Raw genomic sequence first — 16710 nt, forward strand, 5'->3', positions numbered from 1 at the left:
CAGGAAGGCACACACCTGACCCCGGATTACTGGGAAGCACAGTCTAATCTCTCCGGTGAGAAGAAACAGCTCAGCCCCTCACTGGCCTGCGTGCATTCAGCAACATTCTTTAGTAAGACTGCATTCCTACCACTCTCTTAAATTTCTTAGGTTGCAAGTGAAGCCTGTTACTTCTTGTGCTGAGGCGGTGTTCCTGGGCCTTTTTCAGTTAAACATGCTCAACCTCAGTTATTTAAGTAAAAAAAAAAAAAAAAGGTTCTGTTGTTGTTTAAAGACGCCATTCAAACAGTCAAGCAGAATTTCATTTCTTTTTAATCACATATACATTATTCAATAGGTCTCAGAAATGCACTAAACTATCATTCTTTCACACTCATTCTGAATGAAAGCAAAAATCCATTTTTGTTAACATAGGCAATAAAATGGTAGTTCTCAGCTTTATTGTAAATAGGGGCTATATATTTACATATTTATATATATACACAGCTATCTGTTTCTACTTATTATATATAAATATATATAAATGTTCCTATCCTCTACCTAGGTGAGATGTATATTCTTTGAGTACAATTATAAGATGAAATATGTTTATCTTCTTCTTCCAGTAATAGTCAAGGCTTTCAAGGCTCTGTTACTTATTAACTATGCTGTGTATTAAAATCCTTCTATAAGGTTCCATGTGCTCAAAGCTTTATACATTTTTCATTATGTCACATCAGTCCGGGTATACTTCTCAAACTCAATTTCCATTTGTGTTTGGGAGAACAGTGGTAGAGCTGGGCCTGAATCTTGAATAATCCTTCGCTTGTAAAGCACGCAGGCCTAAGGCAGTGACAGCAGACCTAGATTCATACTACCATTGCCTGCAAGCTGCCAGACTTCACCCTGTGGCTCTCAGTTGGGCAGAGCCGGGGTCCACATTAAAGAGACGGGAGGCCAGCCCAGGTGGTGTGCCCCCATCTGTGTACTACTACTCCGTTCCAGGCACTGAGCTAGATGATGCAGATGCAAACACGCAAAGGCAACTTCTGTCTATCACATGTGGGGAGGCTGACACACAGAGAGCCATGGGAGATTAGTTAAATATTGCAGTTTATAGAAGGGAGGGATTAGTGAGCAAAAACCTGGACAATAAGGACTACCGCCTGCCCAGGTCATTCTCAACTACAGCCTTTCCTTTCCTCCTTGGCTAAGCCTGAAAAGAGGCCAAGGGCAAAGTAGCTTTATCGAGCTGAGTAGCTAGAGGAGTCATACCTTCCCCTGGACAATCACAGTTCAAACCACGTTTAAAAAAAAAAAAAAAAAAAACCAGGGCGCCTGAGTGGCTCAGTCGGTTAAGTCTCCGGCTTCGGCTCAGGTCAGATCTCACATTCATGGGTTCGAGCCCCACGTCAGGCTCTGTGCTGACAGCTAGCTCAGAGCCTGGAACCTGCTTCTGGTTCTGTGTCTCCTTCTCTCTCTGCCTCTCCCCCTCTCATGCTCTGTCTCTCTCTGTATCAAAAATAAGTAAAACATTAAAAAAAAAAACCCAGAACTAAAACCCAATGCAACATGATGGAAGCCACTGAAACCCCTTTAATTCTTTTCCAGCTCTCTCCCTGAGCTTTTCAAATTGTGGGTCAGGACCCAGGAGCATAAACTCAACCTCACGGGTTGTACCCAGCAGTTTTTTTTTTTTTTAACAGATAAACAGAATGACAGAATAGACTGTATCAGTCTTATTACACAGGGTGTGGTAGATTCCGTGAAGCTTTAAGGTTGGATGTAGAGTATAGGTTGTACACAGCAAGAAAGAGATCTGGGGGCCGCAGAGTGGTAATTAAGCACAGGTTCTAGAATCAGGATTTAATTTTGGCTCATACTGAAGTTCCCTCTTCTCTTTGGTCTTGGTCCACAAAACAGGATTATTTCTCCCAATTTTACATATGGGGCATGGAAATCATGTAATGCATTCAAGCAACTAAATGGGAAAGGGGATTTGAACCCACGTCTGCTTGACTCCTTCCATCAAAACATACTATCTCCTGACCTCCTACAAAGAAACTAGAAACTTCAGAATCATCTCATTCCCCCTCTTCCCCGACCATGACTATTTCATGAGTCACAAGGTCCCCTCCCAAATCCACACACTGCCTGTTGACCTGCTCTGCACACTCCATCCCTGTGCCCCTGTCCTGAGTCAGGTTCTCATTAGCCTCTGTCATGTTCCTTGTGTCCCATCTCTGGACCTGAACATGTTACGGCACTGCCACCACAGTGATCCTTCTTCAATAGAAACTTCTCTATGTCCATGTTCCAGCTTATGATCTCTCAACTGGGCTTGCATTATCCCTAGGAAAAATTCCAAATTCTTGGCAGAGTACACAAAGAGGCTCAATCATCCTCCCTCCCCTGGGTCAAGTAATCCGGAGCCTCCTCGGATTCGAGGACTGCCCAGACACGCCATGCATGCTCATCTTCATCTCCGGGGCTCTTCAGACCAGACCCTCTGCCTCGTAAGGTCTTCTTCTCCCTGCCTGACAAACCTTCCTCCAGTGGGACTCAAACATCATTTTCCATTTAGGATAATATCTTCCTTCTCTGTACTTTCTTGGAGTGCTGTAAACATTGGTGGTATAGCACTTAGCCGCACTGCATCATAATTAACATGTGGAGTATATAGATGTTCATTTCCTCTGCTAACCATGAGCTTCTGGGGCCTAGCACCTCCTGCTCTCTTTTGTTTCCTTGGCACCTGACAGGGCCTGGCATGTGGTAAGGAATCAATAAAAAGTATTTCTCTGATTACAATGTGAGATTTAGGTCAAGCAAAGTAGATTTTTTTTTTTAAACCCTGATGATGTGAAGGATGGTTAAAATTTTTTTCTATTATGTGTAAACATACAAAATAAACCTTTGGCAATATAATTTGGAGTGAATAGTATTTTTTTAAGTTATTTTCAGAGAGGAGGGAGGGGGGAGAGGGAGAGGGGGGAGAGGGGGTAGAACACAAGCAGGGGAGGGGCAGAGGCAGGAAGAGGGAGGATGCCAGGCAGGCTCCATGCTGTCAGCTCTGAGGCCAACGTGGGGCTCAATCTTACAAACCATGAGATCATGACCTGGGCAAACTCAAGAGCAAGGCGCCCAACCGTCTGAGCCACCCAGGCACCTGTGAATAGTACCCTTTATAAAATACATGTAAATAAGAAGCTGTGATGCTGCGTGGGTATCTTGCTACTAATTACCCAACTATGTACCCCTAAACTGATTAAATATTTAATGCCATATAATAAAGCCACATCTTTTGGGAAATCCAAGCCCCTACAATGTTGTGTAGACTAAAGTCCAGAATCTTCCTCAAGTACTTTTCCTCTTAGTTGCTTAAAACACCGTTAACTTTTTAAACAATAATTTAGGAATTCAGATTAATTTTAATTTCATGGGACCAAATACCCTAAAGCAAAAAGAATGCTCCTAGATAATACATCATTCATCAAGGTAAATAAAATGGTTCTTTTACCATTAGTAAGCTCCAAGTTACACATGCCAGGGCCTTGGGAACATATGGGCAATTAATACCTCTCTTTGTTTTAGTACATTTGTTTCCTATTATTCCATTTTTCTCTTAGTTCGAAGAGAGAAGTGAAAGAACCTCCCCAAATCTTGTGGGAAGGGAGGACCTAAGCTTGAGAATCTATTGAGGTTCACAGAAATCCCCAAGTAGCAGTTCCTCATTCACTGCTCCATCTCATTAATAGCGTCACGCTGATAGACAAGCTGAAAGCCCGAAAGTTTTGACTCTTCTCTTTCCTCATATCACTTTATTATGAATTCGGCCAGCTCTCCCTTCAGAGTGCGTCCTATACTTGACAGCTTCCCCCTGCTCTCATCTACCCCCCTGCTGCAATTACCAATGTGGTGGCCACGGGAAATGGCAGTCAGAACGCCCCACATGCACATACACAACCTCGCCCCCCTCTCTCTCCTCCACTCCTTTGCCCTCATGGAATCCGGGCACATTCAATCCTGCCCCCGTGGCTCTTCTAAAGTCCTGGGCTAACACAGTCCTCTCTCCCCTCAGCCATGGCAACACCGGTCTCCCTATTTCTACTTCCCGTCTTCTCCACTCTTCTCTTGGAAAGCATCTTCCACACAACAAATGCTGATCTCTTAAAAACATACTGGATCATGTCACAACTGTCCCCAACTCTAAGCCCCATTATCCTCTTACATTTAAATTAACCCCAACTTAAAAATAAATTAATTATATAAATTACATACATGTACACATACATACGTAAACCTGACTTCACTAAGATCTCCGCTCATATGCCCACCCTTCAGAGAGGTCGTCCCTTGAAGAGAGATCCCCAGCCACTCCACACTATATTCTTTGGTCTGCTCTCATTTCTTTTGTAGCCTATTTACCTTCACGATCTCTTGCCTCTTTACTACCTGCCTCACCTCCAGAAGGAAAGCTCCTTGAGGGTAAGGACCTCATCTACTTCATCACTGCTAGAATTCTACTGCCTCGAATACTTTCTTGTATACAGTAGGTGCTCAATACATAACTACTGAATAAAGGAGTCAGACTCAAAAAGTTACATCTGTTTTTTTACAATTAAAAGACATAAATCATATTTTTCATACATGATAATTTTTCTCCTCTAGAAGCATTCTTGTTCCTCAAATACTAGTAGACATCAATGTTGTATGATCAATATTATCAACTGACAATTTATTTAACAAATAACAAATTGAGACTTTGTGGAAATGGAAGAAACAGAAGGCAAAGATATTTTGCAATCACTAAAAACATCATTTTCGACCCCAATTGTTCTTAACATGTAGATTACTATAGTATTACTTTTCACTGGTAAATAGTAAATGGGCAGAATGTCATTAAATTTTAAAAACATAATAAACAGACTTGCAATTTTCAATTCAGCAACATGCCTTTGAAAATCAACTGCTCTCCTCCAGTCTCCCCATACAAGGATACCTGGTGATTTCCCTGGAAAAGAGGGGCTTCACTGCTTCCTAAATGCTTTCAGATGCTCGGGTTCCTTGGGGACAGAGGTGGAGAAAGCTACCACCAATGTCAGAATGGCCCCCGTTCCTCTTTATCCTTGCTATTTCCTAAGACCTCCAAAATGGCTGAATGTGATTTAAAAAAGAATTTATGTTCATTTCCTGAGAAAGAGACAGAGCATGAGCATAGAAGGAGCAGAGAGGAAGTGAGACAGAATCTGAAGCAGGCTCCAGGCTCTGAGCTGTCAGCACAGAGTCCGATGTGGAGCTCGAACTCACAAACTGTGAGATCATGACCTGAGCTGAAGTTGGAAGCTCAACTGACTAAGCCACCCAGGCGCCCCTTGAGGTGTACATTTTTAAGTCTTCATGGAGAAGGAAGCAGGAGTAGTGACCACAGAGTGAAGACCATTTTGGAGTCAAATGCTTAGAGTCTGCTTTCTCCAGACTTATCTTTTTCCTATAAACCCTAAGTTCTGGTCACAACTGCTCCAGCAGGCCATAGTTTTTGCATTCTCACTCAAGAAAGACAGAAAGAAAGAAGGAAGCAAATAAAATTTCACTGGCGCACTCCATCCCCTTCTCCATTGTGCAACATGGAGAACCAATCTATGGAAAACAAGATCCCCTGCAGCCTCAGTCTCTTCACCAAACCATCCTTCTACCTTCCGCTAAGCCTTTTCGCAAAGACCTCGCTTCTTCTGCATAGCTTTTTCCGAGCAGATCCTACTCATTCTCTCAGATTCCAGATATTACAAGAGACTTGAAAAACATATCTTCACTGCTGCTTCTTCCAAATCATTGTTTTTCCCCCTCCCATAAAACCTTCCTTCTCCAAGATTTATGACAATTCTTAAAAACTTCCATGAATGACCCACCTCCTAAACACTGTCTTACACTTATCAAAAACCTTAGTACTTGACTATATCCCCTTACGAGTCCCACCGTTATCTTGGGTTATGCATCCAACACTTCTCTCATTCCATCTAGTTCTCAACTCTGGTCTTCTACTCCAACCATCAAGCTCAAGACCACATCATGAATCTTTTTTCCCCCCTATTCCACAGTCTTGCACTACAACAGCATCAACCAATTTGTCTATTTAACATTACTGACCATCAACCATGAGCTCAAGTCTATGATGGTCACAAGGACTATAACTGTAAGTCAAATAAAATTCTTTCTCATAGTGCTATGGTTTATCAGGAGGAAAGACAATGAAAAATAATTTTAAAAGTAGTGATGAAGGCTGAGGAAGGGAAGTACAGAGGACTAATTACAGAAACATGTGGTAGAGGTCTGAGTTTTGAGATTAAGGAAGAAATATCCTCTCCTTCTAGAATTTTCTTTTCTCTAGTCTCATCTCATCTGTTCTCCAACCTTATCATAGATGCAGGACACTAGGATATCCTTATTTTCTCTCAATTTGTTATCCCTTATCTTGCTTTTTTTTTCTTAATCCTTATACCAGGAGGATACCTGAATAATTATTTTAAACACTTCCTTTTTACTGATACCCATAATTCTTTTACTTCCATATTCTTCCATGCCTTACCCGTGAAACCTTTAAGTATCATTTTTATTTGGGCAGCAAATCCCCTTTAGAGAAAAACTGCTCTACCATAAAGGCTCCACATTCATAGTTCTACTTTTGTTTGGACTCTGGCTCTATTGCTAACCTTCCTTTATGTTCCAGGCAGCCTTGGGCTTCCCAGCTCCTCATGGCATCTACTTGAGTCCTCCCCATCTCTTCAAGCTCATAAGCCTATCACTATCCTCATTTTGAGTCGCTTCAGAGGAAAAAGCAGAAGCCATCGTTCATTCATCTAGCAAACATCTAAGTGCCTAATATGTGCCACATACTTTTTCAAGTGTCAAGGCTACAAATGAACAAAACAAGCCCCAAATCTCTGTCATCACAAGCTTACATTTTGGTGGGGTGAAAGACAAACAATAAAACCTAATACACAAGTAAATGATACAGTTTGCAAAAGAGAAGCAGTGATGGGCAGAGAGAGAGAGGAAGAGAGAGAACCCCCAGCAGGCTCCAGGCTGTCAGTGCAGAGCCTGAGCCGGGGCTTGATCCTGTGAACCTCGAGATCGTGATCTGACCCCAAACCCAGAGTCAGAACCAACTGAGCCATGCAGGTGCCCCTCTCATGGATATTTTATTCTCACATAACTTGACACTTGAAGAAAAGTTGCAAAAATAGTAGAAAAAACCTTCCCAGATATTGTTTACCATGATTCCCTAAATGCTAACACCTTATTATATTAGCTTAATCCTCTATTTCCTGTTTCATTATATATAAGTGTGTATGTATAAACTAGTATATCTCACTTTTGCAGATTTAATGTCCTTTTCCTACTACCTCAGTGTATATATTTAAGAACAAGGAATTCCTCTACCACGGGTTATCAATATCAGGAAAAATAGCAATGCAATATTATTACCCATAGATACTTAAAAAATTTCTCTTTCTTCAATACATGACTTCAAACTTGCACTTAAAAATTATTACTTTTTAAAAGTATGAAGGCTATACACATATATTGTAAAAATATTTTTGAAAAAAAGCAGAAGGAATAAAATCCAAATTATATTCTATTATCCAGAGAAAGTCACCATTTTTATACACATATACAAAGACACATAATGTTTAAAAATAGATGGATTATACACAGCATATTTCTCTTTTGTAACCTGCTTTTCACTTGGTATAGTTATTTTCTCATGCCATTTTGGTTTTTCAAACCTATTTTTAATAGCTGTATACAAATCCGTCACATAGCGCTTCCTTGAAATTCTTCCCTCCCTGCCTTCACTTCCTACCCAATCTTCTTCCTTCTTCCCCAGTTGAAAATCAGTGTCTTCACTTTATCCCCTGCCCATCTCTCTATATTGGTCTTCCCTGGATTCTATCATCAACCCTGTTATAGCCCACCAGCTTTAACTGCACACTTCCAAAATTTCCATTCCAGATCTTCAGATGCCCCAGAGGGAAACCACCACCTTTCCTCCTCAGTCATGCTTGTCTTGCATTCTGTCACCTTAACCTGTCTCTGCCTCACTCACCTCTTGTGCTCATTGGTTACTATGCCATAAATCCTACTTCACAAGTGCACTGTAATACATCACCTTTCCATACCACTGCCAGCACCTTATCTCAGGTCATAAATGCCACAACGTTTTATCTGGTCTCTCCACTTCATTCTCAAGCCCCCCTCCCTCCTGCTACAACCTGGATTCTGTATGTGAATACCATCATGCAACCCCCTTCCTCTGATGTCGCCCACTGCACTCAGGACACAATGCAAGCATCATGTGGAACACACATGCCTCTTCAGACTTCATTCTGACCCTGTCCAGCATGGCATCACTGCTCACACCGAACACACCAGGAAGGCTGAACCACCGGCAATTCTAAATTCTGTGCCTCTCGGTCTTGGTCTCTTCCCATGGAATGTTCCATCTGTCCAGCTTCCCCTCCCTCAGATCTTCTCCCTCCTCCTACCCTGAGTGCTTTATTCCTACTCATTTTTTAAGGCTGAGTGAAGGCATCTCTTCCAGGAAACCTTTCTTGACCACCCCATCCCAACCTCATCTCTGTTGGGTCCCTTCCTGGGGATTCTTGGGGGATCTGTGCCCTTCCCTCTGGAAGTATCCAACTTTAATGTGATGATCTAGTCACTTATTCACCCCATTAAGCCCCAAACCAGGGCCATTCTCATATACCTATGAATCCATAATAGTACCAAGCACATTCTCGGGCATTAGTCAGATTCTAGTAAGTGTTTTATAAAAGAACTCATGGCTGACACAACAGTTAGGAAGATGGTTTGGTAAGGCTGCTTAAAGAGTATCAGAAGCAAAATTTTGCCTAACTAAATTTGCATGATTAGAAAAATCATACAAATAAGAGAAAATGGGAAGGAGTCATTAACATAATAAAGATCATTTAGTAGAAGAGAAAAAAACAAACCCCCTTTTGATTTTGTCTTCTTGATAGGATATCAATATTTTCAGCAAACACTTCATAACACTGGATAAAAACAAGACAACTGCAAGAACGGGAGTCTGAATAAAGCTCTGTTACATTTACGCGATACATGCCCACATAGATATACGCTTGAGAGACCGGACCGCTTCAATAAACTGAGAAAAACTATGTTTCGTATTAACGTGAAAATCCAATATATACTCCTTACCTGAACCTGCGAAATTGTCTAAAGACCCGTCTGCTGTTGTTGAAACTATTTCACTGCTGCTCATTGGCTCTGTTTTAACTAAAAAATAAACAACATATATCATATATTCAATTAATATTTATTTGTAAAGGCATGGTGGAGAAGTTATAACATTCAAAATAGTTACAAAAAATCATTTTAGAAGCCAGTCTTTTAGTATTTGAATAATTCAGATCGATATTTGTAATAGCATTTTTGAAAAACACACTATTTTCTCCCTAAATTAACCAATACACGTGTCAAGCTATCCTTTAAAAACAAACACTTTAAAAGTAGTTAAATGCATTATCTTACATATTTATTGAAATGCTTATTAATAATAACATATCAAATTTATATGATGCGGACATGAAGTTATTTCCCTGGGTATGTAGCCATCTGACCAAACAGCCAAAAGGGTAGATTTTCATGATACTCAAGAACAGGCACATGCACACGCATGTGAACACACAGACACACAGACACACACACACACACAATTCTTGGTTATGTTGTACAGCTAAAAAAAAAAAAACCAAAAAACAAAACCAGAGTGCTCAATTTAAAGGATCATTACTACCTCTCAGCCATATCAGGCTGCCAATTTGTCAATATTTGATGTACACTAAATGTAAATGAAGCAGAAATTAAGTTTTCCATTCTAAAATAAAACCAGTAACAGTTTGTCGAAAACATATATGATCTTTAGTAAAGCCTGTTGGGACTATAAAATAAAAACATTTAGACTTCTGCTGTAACTTATTGAAAGCAATCCACTCCACTGATATAGTCATGGTATTATTGACCCCTATCAAACAGATAAATCAGACACCTCAGAACATTTGCCTTATTCCTCAGGCTTACGATTTTTAAAAAATTAAGAGAATATTAGAAACAACTGGTGAAGTGCTATCATTGGAATTTGCCTAGCCCACTCTGTTGAAGGTTTACATCCCCATTAATGGGTTTCCAGAAAGAGGGCAATAAGCTCTTAGGAGCTACTTAAAAATCAGTAACATGTTTCCCAAAAGGAAGGTCCTACAAAGAGAATATTTGGGGTGGTTTCTCTTATAAGTAAAAATATTCCGAAATGGGAAAGAATGACGGAGAAAATGCAGCTTTTCCTTCTCTCAACATTGACAATCTCTTATAAACATCAGGCAAAAACCAAAATCACCCTCTATGACCTTTGAATCTTTTAATAATGCATAATGAGTAGTTTTCAAATAGATATCATAAATAGTTCCAGCAGATAACACTTACAAAAAATTATTTAGACTGCCTCTAAACAAATGAAAAATAAAATCAGTGAGTCTAACGGGAATCACTGCAACTGGTTGTTTTCATGTAGACCAAACAACAGTGTAACTGAGGGTCTCATTTTTCCACCAGCTGTTAGAAGTCTTAGTTGGTGCTATTAAGGTGTGACATAAGCCTGTATTTCCCTTTTCTCTTCACATCTCCAGGCAACCTAATGATCTTGTCCTTGTAACCATTATACTGTACTGTCTTAGATTGTGCAAAGCAGGTCCTCCATGGCTGGTACACAGCTCCAAAGTTTCCTACCCAGTTGTCCACCTCCTAGCTTTTCTCTCTGAAAGAACAACTCCTATAGCACCCTGTCCCTATAAAGCAATAGCTCTGTTTCACTCTGTACTGAGCAGATTACCACAGGGATCTGAACTCTGAATTAAATATCATATACTGATCAAAGACTAGAATCAGGCCCAAGGGGAATAGGTCAGATAAAGTACCTACTACTGTTAGACTATGGACATTATGATTAATCATTTTAAGCAATTCTCCAAAGAGGTCTCAGAGCATAACTTACAAACTCCCTAGTTAGGTACAGTCTTCTTGTTTCACATGCAAAAATTGAAAGGAAAGGGACTAGGAAATTGTCCAAAGTCACACAGTAAGTGGCAGAAATGGGAACTCTTTTTGAATGTTTTCAATCCCAAGGCTTGAAGAAATGACCATATGTGGCGCTTCTCAATAATTAGCACTACTCTACAAAAGAGCAAGGAAACTGAGGCACAGTGCCACACGCTGTGGATAGAGAGGGAAGGAAAACCCCTGCAGCCCAGATCCTCCTAGAGTGTTAACACTACAAGGCTAGTGCACTCACTAGAGGATCTCAGATAGAATCTCCACATTCACCTGCTTGAGAAAATGGTGAAGAAGAAATTTTCCAGAGCATATGATGTTAGCCCAGCTTATACCTAAACCTTTATGAAATCGAAGATCGATGATTCTACGGACTGGGTGATAAATTACTTGGTGAGAGCTTAGACTATAGCAAAACCCCTCCCACTCTTGCATCCCTGAGACTTACCCTAGCTATTCTCCACATTCCTAGTCTGAATGAATACAGCTTTCCCTCCCAGGAGACACATTCAATTATACTTGAAATTCTATTAAAGCTAAGGAGGAAAGGAAGAGGATACTTTTTCTTTTAGGCCCCAAGTACATTACCTTTTGCCATTGTTCAAATATACCCATCTATACACTAAGGAATAAAGACTCCCTTTTCCTAATGAACTCAATGTTTTAAAAGGTTCACTGTTGAAAAGAAGAGGATGTATATACAGTAACTACGAAGATATTCATGATTTTATCAGGCACTGGAATTGTATACTTTGATCACCAGGGACCCAATGCTAAAGAGACTGAAGATTTATTGTGATGGAAAATAGTTTCTGAGTGAAAGCCAAATAAAGAGAGACCACTTCTGGAATTGTTATTGCCAAGCACACACCCACCAGAAAGTTAAAAAGACAAGACAGATCTCCAGTCACCAAACTACCCATCCCTACCAGCACTATCAGATTTATAAAATATGCCACAGATGATATAATAGATCACCTCTCCAAGGCTTTGAGTTTAAAATACCACATCCTGAATATTTGGTTTAACTCTTAGAGATTTAAGGTAGTGTCACATCTGAGAACAATCATCCCATTGAAGCCACCTATCTGAAAAGAAATATCTATGAGTCATCTGTTCTCTTCTAAATAACTGTATGATTCTTTTATCTCCACTGTACATTTTCCTTTATTACAGGATTTCAGTCTATTGGAAAACAGCAATTTTTATTCTCTTTTGCCTCCACTCAAGAGTCTCTCTTCACCACTCCAAGTCTCCAATTTTCCATTTGATACCTTAAGGACCTACTCATCTGTAAATGTTCAGAAACTCTGTTGCCTCTTTCATCTTCACAATCCACATCCCCCTCTCCCCTGCCCCCCCCCCAAAGCCTTTGCTCAGCCATGTTCTCTAGGCCCATACTGTACAGGCCAGCATGCTACTCCCCAGGGCTGCCACAAACTCCCATCTATCAACATTTTTGAGCTTTGGTTTTGGAGTCAAAGAATCTAGTTATCTGCTTTAAGACTTTATTAAAGTTATTTGATCTCTGACCTTAATTATCTCCTATACAAAATTTTTTAAATGACACCTACAGGAATGCAGTAAGGATTCATAAAAATTTATGCAAAGTACCTGGCTTAAAGTACAGCTAAATTATATTTACCATCATCATTAAGTAGCAGGATTCTGCTACACCAAATGTCTTTCTCTTGGGAGTAGTACCAGGGAGCTATATCAAGTAAAGATTGTTAAAAGTACCAGCTTGGAATTATCAGTTGAATTTCCATCTAGCTTTGTTATTAACAGTATGAAAAGTTATTCAATTTCTGTGTGTCTCAGCTTCCTCATCTGTTAAGTGGGGATAACATGAGAGAATAAAAAAAAGAGAGAGAAATGCTTCAAAATCATTTGGCTAGGGCCAGGGGTCAAACTTTTACAGTCACTTTATCATTATAGTTTCTCTTTTATTAGGAGAAATCAGAATTATGGGATAAAATCTGTTATTTATAAACTTCACATTAAAGTTAAGTTTATCCTTTATTAGGAATATAAAGTCAAGTGATTTGCCTAAGTTCTAACACAAGGTCATTTTCCTCAGGATGGCCAAAATCAAATCAAGGGAACTTGAATGTAACTTAAGAAGACAGAACCAATCATGATTACAGAAGAAAACATACAGTAGTCTCCCCTCATCTGCGGTTAACATGTTCTAAAACCCCCACCACATGTGTGAAACCATAGATAGTACCAAACTCTACATACTATATGATTTTTCCTAGATGTATATACCTACAATGAAATTTAAATTATAAATTAGGCACAGTAAGATTAGCAATGGAAAAATAATATACTGTAATACAAGTTATGTGAATATGGTCTCTGTCTCAAAATATGTTACTGTACTGTATTCACCCTCCTGATGAGATGATAAAACACCTAAGTGATCAGGTGAAATGAGGTGGAAGATGTAGGCATCATGGCATTGTGTTAGGCTATTACTGACCTTCTGAGGATATGTCAGAAGGAAGATTGTCTACCTTTCTAGACCACAGTTGACTAAAATCATGGAAAGCAAAACTTCAAATAAGGAGGCACACCTGTGCTTTGGTCACTACCATCTGTGTATACTCTATCTGAAGAAACAGGCCAGCAGGGCGACAATAATGCACATGGCAACTGTGATAGAGGATCCTAGGAGAAAAGGTGGACCTCTCTCTCCAGTACTGTTTAGGAGGAGTATACTGTAACTGGCCCACAAGAAAGGTAAGTCTGTATTCCTTCAGTAAATCTAAGTAAAGACCTATCAGACCATTTGAGCTTGGGGATATTAGCTATCAAGATCATCCAACTGATTGATTACAGCATGACTCTATGCTCATCAAGCAACTTCTGGTTATACTTTGAATGTTGAGGTCACATAAATAATCTCCAGAAAGATGACAGGCTGGTCAGAGGACACAAGAATTGACTCCATTTGGTTAAGTAAATGTTTACTATAAATTAAGAGAACAGTTAAAGTAACTTCACTACCAAAGGAGAGCCCTCCCTGCCTACTGGACTAGGAGCCAACCTCTGTGTTATAAACAATCTGCCCAGGTGAGCAGCAGTGTCTAAGCATATTTTGTAATATGAGCACTTTTTCCTAAACTATAATAGCACTCCTTATCTTTTCTTGGTGTACACTTGGTCTTCCTCTCTATTTTGTTTCCTACTATAATGATCAAGAGCATCAAGTCCACCATCCTTCTACTACTCGTTATGATTCCTTCATCTCTTCTCTCTCAGTGAGATTTACCTTCATTTCATTTTGGTTATTGAAGGATTCAGCTACACCACTGCCTAGAATTGCATTATCTCCAAGAAACACCACATTTTTTTCATTTGTGCATTGGTACTAGACTTGCTCATGAGAAGGTCCTGTCTTTCCAACTTCACCTGCCCAGTCGAGAACCAAGAGCTTCTACCTTAGAGTCCTGTGTCATCTTGCTTATCCAAGGATTTTCTTTTCTTTTTTTTTTTCCGCCCCCAGGCTTTAATCCTAGCTTTGGCAAGCCCTTGTTTTTCATTCTTCAACTGCTGTTCTGAATTGTTGAGCATGGAAGATGAAGCCACAATTCACCTACTGACCAAATTTTCTAAAATGTATGCTTTCCATGTTCTTTTGGGTCATCCTTTTGCTTGACAATCCCTTTTATATTTATTGTGCCTGAAATAGTTTCTACAGAGTCTTTTCCACCCACCTCAAGCCCCCAGTACTCACCTCATACCCCATCCTCTTCAGTACATGCACAAACCAACGATTTCATAAAGAATGGTAAAACTACAATAAATCTTTCCATGATCTTCATGCAACATCTTTCAGTTTCTTCCTGATTAATCTCAGTGGAGGATTCCTTTCCTGTAGTACGTTTTAACATGTTATACTTTTATTCTTGGTGCCACTTCCATACCTCCTTTGCAACAAAACTCCATTATGTGATCTCCCAGACTCCTCAATAATTCCGTCTCAAGAGGATATTCTCTTCTACTGACAAAGACCGACAAGTCTGAGATATCACCTTATACTTGTCAGATGCCTAGAATCAGAAAGACTAGTAACAAGTGCTGGTAAGGATATGGGAACAGGGAACACTTGTGCACTGTTGGTGTGAATCTAAACTGGTGCAGCCACTGTGGAAAGCAGTAGGAGAGTTTCTCAAAAAACTAAAAATAGAAATACCATAGGATCAAGTAATTCCACATCTGAGTATTTACCCAAAGAAAACAAAAACACTAAATAGGGTACTCCTATGTTTATTGAAGCATTATTTATAATAGTCAAGATATGGAAGCAACCCAAGTGTCCAAGGATAGATGAATGGATAAGGAAGATGCGATATGTGTTATACATATATATATATGTATATATATATATATATATACACACACACATAAAAACTGCATAATATGAATACATATATGTGTATATTAGGGAAAAAAAAGATGAGATCTCGCCATTTGAGACAACATGGATGGACCTAGAGGGTATTATGCTAAGTGAAATAAGTAAGAGAAAGACAAATATTTGATTTCATTTATATGTGAAATCTAAAAAACAAAAAGAAAAACAAAAAGCAGAAATAGACCTATAAATACAGAGAACAAATGGATGGTTGCCAGAGGGGGGAGATGGGCACGTGCACAAAATGGATGAAGGGGTGTGGGAAATAAAGGGTTCCAGTTGTGGAATGAATAAGTCAGAGGAATAGAGTACAGCACAAGGAATACAATCACTGGTGCGGTGACAGTGTTGTGTCATCACAAATGGCAGCTACACTAGCGGGGAGCACAGCATACCCTAGAGACTTGTCGAAACACTATGTTGTACACCTGAAACGTGTAACATTATGTGTCCACTATACTTTAATAAAAAAGAAGGTTTCTCTTAATTTTTAGAAGTCTTTTCTCAACCATGAGACCTCTCTCCCTTTTCTCATCACCAAGTTTCCTACAAATTTACCTTCAAATCTGGATCATCTACTCTCTCTTTAGTCCTTTCCATCATCCCTTTCTTTATAGCTGCTATTTTATTAAAAGGACTTTCCTATTTGCCCAGGTCTAACTTCTCCCAATTCTGATTTTTCTTAATTCTTTCACAGAATGGGCTTTCCTCTGACCCTCTTTTTGTCACTGACGAACACAACACAGCAACATTCCCCTGTTTCCCCCTTGTATCTATCTTGTTCTCTGGATTTTTTCTTTGTCTGCTCTGCGGTTTTATAATTCTATGCGATTCTTCCCTACTTCTCTAGTGTTTCCTTGCCACACATTTGAAAAATCATCTTCACGTACATGACTCCCAAATCTCTACCTGCACATCTTTTTCATGGGGACCACATCCCAATGACACGACGCCCTCTCCTGGATCAGGGTCAAACTCAATCTGCTCCACCATAAAATCTTCATCTTGGCCCTTTGTAATGGTCGTGACTCAAAGTGCCTTCTCACTCCAGTTTCTCCCAGATCCCCTCTCCTCACACTCTATTGCCACATCTATAATTGCCACCACTCTATTATAATCTTTCCCAATCATCTTCCTGCTGATTTTATAGCCACTATCCAAAT

At 39.7% G+C, this 16710-nt stretch overlaps 1 protein-coding gene across 1 annotated transcript in view; it reads right to left on the reverse strand.

The window, feature by feature from the left end:
* The window catches only part of EYA1 (EYA transcriptional coactivator and phosphatase 1), a 164709-nt gene that overhangs the window by 131744 nt on the left and 16255 nt on the right, over positions 1-16710 (reverse strand). Inside the window, exon 3 of the mRNA XM_029923941.1 lies at positions 9220-9297. Coding sequence (XP_029779801.1) covers positions 9220-9297 — 78 coding nt within the window. The remainder of the gene's footprint in view (positions 1-9219; positions 9298-16710) is intronic.

Source organism: Suricata suricatta, chromosome 15, assembly GCF_006229205.1.
Source record: "Suricata suricatta isolate VVHF042 chromosome 15, meerkat_22Aug2017_6uvM2_HiC, whole genome shotgun sequence".
Lineage (NCBI taxonomy): Eukaryota > Metazoa > Chordata > Mammalia > Carnivora > Herpestidae > Suricata > Suricata suricatta.